Source organism: Bombina bombina, chromosome 6 (genome assembly GCF_027579735.1).
Source record: "Bombina bombina isolate aBomBom1 chromosome 6, aBomBom1.pri, whole genome shotgun sequence".
NCBI lineage: Eukaryota > Metazoa > Chordata > Amphibia > Anura > Bombinatoridae > Bombina > Bombina bombina.
The window spans coordinates 1,078,609,157-1,078,615,156 of NC_069504.1; the positions used below are offsets into that span (position 1 = coordinate 1,078,609,157).

The 6,000-nt window shown below is 34.9% G+C and overlaps 1 protein-coding gene across 1 annotated transcript in view; it reads right to left on the bottom strand.

The window, feature by feature from the left end:
- The window catches only part of LOC128664205 (solute carrier family 23 member 1), a 232,604-nt gene extending 227,867 nt beyond the window's left edge, over positions 1-4,737 (bottom strand). The window contains exon 1 of the mRNA XM_053718979.1: positions 4,581-4,737. Coding sequence (XP_053574954.1) covers positions 4,581-4,685 — 105 coding nt within the window. The 5' untranslated portion in view covers positions 4,686-4,737. The remainder of the gene's footprint in view (positions 1-4,580) is intronic.
- Between the last annotated feature and the right edge of the window lie 1,263 nt (positions 4,738-6,000).

The following is a 6,000-nucleotide window of genomic DNA, read 5'->3' on the forward strand; positions in this document are numbered from 1 at the left end:
TAGTTTTTTACCGCATCATATTATACTTGCTCTTATTCTGTTCCAATATTATTGCTTCACACCATTAGAGCTTTTCTAGATATGACTTATTTGGATACACATATATGTAAGCTCCTGCATGTGTTGGTACTTAAAGTATATCTATCTTATATATGAGTCAATTTAATGAGCTAGGTAGCACTCAGTTTTACTTAGACATATATCCTCATGCAAAGCTGATTGTAGGAGATAGTACTTATTACACAACCCTAGTTAGATGGTGCAAACTGTCGCAGTATGCTTAAAGCTTATATTATATGCGTCTGTTTAACCATGTATATCTATGGCGCACCAATAATCTATATTGTCACGGAGGAAAGCATATCTAGATATTTTATTTCTAAGTCTACCCTTACCCCTGGCAATTAACCTTTTGACTACTATGAGATGTCAGCCTAGCTTCATTAGATAGTAGCACATGTGCGCTCATTCCACCTAAATGACTAAATTAGACTGTGTCTCATACTCTCATGTTTTCTGAAATACGTTTAAAGTTGCCCTAATTATACTTGCTGTTTTAGCTTGTGTGCATATGTTTTTAGGCTCCCTCTATAGGAATACAAAAGTTTTGATGAGTGTGGTTATGTTCATATTAAGTAATAATTATTTTGTCCTAACTAAACTTACTCCTAGTGACACTTCCTTCACTATCCCCATATACTTTTATTCCTAGGATAGATTAATATGGGGTTCTATAGATATCGGATTAGTTGGGACTGAGCTTGAATAGATGCCTAAGCTTCTAGAACTGAGACATAAGATTGTTAACTGACCTAACCTCTCTCCATATGTAAAAAGCAATGCAACGGCTCTTTTAGGATCTTATTTAAGGGTGTTGGTCAATATCTCTGTTCCATAACTTTGTGATACAGTAAGTATGAAATTATGCAATGTATTAGCCTGATATCTGTACTATGTGATTTCAAATTCGCTGTGAGGTTACATACATCATCAAGCACATACTATACTGCTTCTGTATATTGCCCATGTCTATAGCTCCTGGGAAGCTCTTTCGCAGTCCTATTCTTAATATAAGGTATAGTTAGTCTCTCATTTAAATGCAGGCAGACGTTTTTTGTATATTTGTCAAGTATTTTTGCCACTCGCCTGAATTCATGCTTTACTCGTGGGGGCTGCTATCTAGAGATATACAGTACATGTAATATAAGCATAATGGTTAACAATGATAGTTCAATCCAGAACACGCCTCTAGTCCTATATAAACTTACATGACTGCCCTAAATCTCCATATAGACTGTTGTCAATTAAGCCCAAGTAAACACTAGGCATTTCAATGCCATAGAATTCTCATTGATATTCTGCTCTATACCTGCCCCTTAGATACTCAAGAGACTTTCCTATATGGCTCCGCCCCTCCACTTCTCCCCCCTATTCAATAAGCGGTGCTTATCCGCTGAAATTCCTCCCCCACCCATAATATCTTTACTATAAGCTATCCTTAGGCCCAATAGCGCCCGCAGATCTGATTATTGTATACTATTTCATCTCTACGCAGCCAATGGGTCCATGAGAGGCCTTCTCTCTAGTCAGCCAGTTTTGCGAATATATATAAAAATCTAGAGGTTTGAGAAACTTATTTGATGTCAGACATTGTTGCAATTTTTGTTGTTTTTGATCTCTATTGTCTTTTTATGGTCGAAAATGTTTATTGACAATTGACTGAAGCGCATTCACTGTTGCACGTATATCAATCTATGTTTTTTTGTATTGTTGCATAACCTCAATAAAAAAATTATTTAAAAAAAAATAAATAAAAAAATAAAAATAAAAAAATAATCCACAGTGGAGGAATTTATATATTTATTTACTTATTAGTACTGCTTTGGTCCAGTTTCACAGGGTCCAATCAATATTAAAGATGGCCCACAGGGTACTTGTCATTGAGTGCTAGTTTCTTTGGGATGTGAAACGCATTAGACAGCACTTTGAAGTCATTGTGCTTATGTGTCTTCCACACACTCTTATTTTAAAAATGTGTCATATAGATAACATTGAGCTGACGCACGTGGAGTTACCTAGGAGTCAGCACTGATTGGCTAACATGCAAGTCTGTCAAAAGAACTGAAATAAGGGGGCAGTTTGCAGAGGCTAAGATACAAGGTAATCACAGAGGTAAAACGTGTATTAATATAACAGTGTTCGTTATGCAAAACTGGGGAATGGGTAATAAAGGGATTGTCTATCTTTTTAAACAACAAAAAAATCTGGTGTTGACTGTCCCTTTAACTGTGCCTTAGAAATTCAGAGATGATAAGTAAGCATCTTAGTAAAATCACTTTTTCACAATGGATGTAAATATATAATAGGCAATTTGAAAATTATACTTTGTTGATTCATTTGTTTTGTAAGAAGGATCTTTGAAAAATGATCTAAGAAAAAACATCATAAATATAAAAGCATCCGACAGACTCTCAGGGCAATATATACATTAAAAATTGTAAACACACTCATACACAATAATACAGATGCAAACACCCACACATTTAAAGGGACACTAAACCCATTTTTTTTTTCATGATTCAGATAGAGCATGTAATTTTAGGCAACTTTCTAATTTACTCCTATTAACTCCCCCCCTCCGTTCTCTTGGTATCTTTATTTTAAAAGCAAGATTGTAAAGCTTAGGAGCCGGACCATTTTAGGTTCAGAACCCTGGATAGCGCTTGCTTATTGGTGCCAACATTTAGCCACCAATAAGCAAGGGTACCCCAGGTACTGAACCAGAAATGGTCCGGCTCCTAAGCTTTACATTCCTGCTTTTTAAATGATAGCAAGAGAACGAAGAAAAAACAATAGGAGTAAATTAGAAAGTTGCTAAAGTTAAAGAAAAAAAAATTGGGTTTAGTATCCCTTTAAATGTAAAGAAGCCATCTTTTATTATAATATGAAACTATTTTAAACATTACTGTTTACTTTTCTTGCAGGGACACAGTATATTGTTTATAACAGTTATGTTTTGTCTTTAATAACAAATGTAGGCACTTTCTTATACATAATACAACCAAATACACACATATAGGCAGCTTATAAACTGAGACAAAATCATTAAAAAGATAGATGAAACAATGTACAGGTTTTATGGCTGCACGGTGTGATATTAGTGAAACATTCACTACAGTGCTAACAAAATGCCCTACAACATACTAGGGTCCCATGTCAGAATGCAGAGGGGTTAATATGATGAAGGTGAAGTGGGGTGGTGGGGGTAAAATGAGCAGCCACTTTAATTTGTTAAAGACAATAATTCAGCTATGTCAGACAGACAGCAACTTCTTGTAGGGCAAACAATGGGTGAATTTTACAATTAAAATCAGCCTCATCCCACAAATATATAGATTAGGATTATACAGTTATTGCATTTGTACATAGGTATAAATATATACATGTCATTTTCTTATATACACCAGGGGGTGATCTGTATAGGGAATTTTAATACTAAATGGTTGGTGCACTGTGTTATATGGATGTGTTTGGTGTTTATATAGCATATATCCCTCTATATAGTATAGACTGCATTATATTTATAATTATGGATGATCTATAAAAGATGCTTTATAAAGGGATAACTGTATAGAACCTTACTAAAAAAAAGTTAATTGCATTTTAGTTCATTTCCACTGGGTCATCTGTAACTTCCTTAATTCATCTAAAGATTTCATAACCCTAAAGAAAGACAAACACCCTATTGCATAACACATATTCTGTGATTCTGTCATTTTAACTAGGATTATTGCGTGGTTCCAAAAGAAGCCCAAGGAAAACCTCAGTGATGTCTTTAACCAGATATACTCACCTTAATGTATCCTCTTCTTCTTCCTAAAACAACTCAGTTTAGCTAAATAGTCTATAATTCAGTATTATGAGGCCAAAGATGCATCATGTAACTGCACATACAGAGTTCAGTTATACAACCTCCAGTCACATAGACAAACGTTCTATACACCAGTGCGCAGTGACTGGCAAGTGCAAAGTGGTGCTGTATAAAATAGAAAATTAGACTGATATTTTGCTTGCCCTTTAATAAGGCTCTAATGACCCCCTTGGCTCTATTAGACTATAACTGGGGCTACAGCCCCTATTACATTCACTTACCAAAACCTCTGATACAGTTTTTTCAAGAATTTTGTTTACAATTCTTAGAGTACAGTTTTGCTGGTATTCACTGAAACCAAATATTTGCATAGGAAAAGTGTGCTTGACTCTGTATCATTTTGTTAAAGGCTACGTTTAATAATGACATTTTGTTATAGAATGAAAGACAACACAATGTTTTGTGTGTCTCGTCCCAGAAGTCTGAAGGGCAAATTGATGATACATGAAAAATGTGACCAAAAATGCAGAGCACATGGTATATCACTGAACAGGAAATTTCACTATACATTTAAATATTTAAACAAGCCTCTACAAATTCATATGTTTAAATATCCTTAAGAATATATAGTCGTTTGTTTACTGGAGTATTACACAACGCTTCCTAGAAACATTTAATAACAAAAGTAAGTAAATACAAATTAACTCACCTTAAACTTGGCAGAGTCCAGTCCATTACAAGCTTTGGCCATTGCTAATGTATTGTGAGCAGCTGACAAACTTTCTTTCTTGAGTTGTATAAACTCACTGTTCATCTTCTACGCATGATGATTCTACATAATAGACCTTTAAATGGACCCTCCTCTAGTTAGTTGTAATGTTAAGGGTTGGAACGCAGTAATTCTGCTCACATGAGTCTCAAAGATTAATTTGCTGGGAAAAGAGAATTATCCTACTTTTAGCTTCTACTGCATTCAGCAGCCATTCATCTTCAGCAGGATTATGTAGCAAAATTATAAAATATTTCTAGTTTAACATTCATTGAAATAAATGATTTCTCATTGCCAGTAATCAAAGTTAAATTCTTAATCAATTCTTGTGACTTCTGGGTAGGTTTTGTGAGGATGTGAAAAGGATAAAGCAATTCTTGCAATTTTAGTCAAAAACATTAAACATTAGTTCTTACTAGTTTTATATCTTTTGTTTTAGAAGGACATTTAAAGGGACAGTAAAGTCAAAATTAAGCATTCATGATTACAATTTGCTTTATCAATTTTGTTTGTTCTCTTGGTACCCTTTGTTAAAGAGTAATCTTAGGGGAGCTCAGGAGAGTGCATGTATCTTTAGCCATCTGGCACCAGTGTTCGCAACAAAGTTTATAGCAATAATATACATAGTTGCAAACTCTGCTGCCATAGAGTGTTTGTAGCATTCTATGGCCACAGAGTTTGGAACAATGTTTAATTAGTGTTATACATGGTTACAAACACTGCTGCCAGATGGCTAAGGACACGTGCATGCTCCTGAGCTCACCTAGGAATACTCTTTAACAAAAGGTACCAAAAGAATTAAGCAAAATTGATCATAGAATGAAATTGTTTAAAATTGCATGTTCTATCAGAATCTTGCATGACTCAATCAGTCCATGTCATTTTTTAAATTCACTTTTATTTTCAAATTTACTTTGTTCTCATGGTATCCATTGTTGAAAAAGAGAATATGTACATATTCTAAGCCACTGTGAGCTTGCTGGTGGCTACACACATTTGTCTCTTGTTATTGGATCACCAGTAGCGCATTGTTTCTCTGAAGCTGACTATAATTATGTATTTAATCCCCTTTTGCATGGACTAAACACACAGTTATATACCAGCAATAGTGAATTAATAAAATGTTCTATATCTATGCATATATAGAGAGAAGCACTCTACCAGGAACGAACAACAGCTCAGTAAGCTCAGTAGTTTTCTCTATCAGAAGTTACCACCTAGGAGCAGCCTCTTTTAGCCCAGTTGTACTTTTCACAGAGTAGACCTTTCCTGTAGTATATCAGTCTGTTTCCGCCTAGTCAGTCCAGCCCAAAATACCAGGCAATCCTCCTCTGTATATGGAACACAGCAACTCAAGACG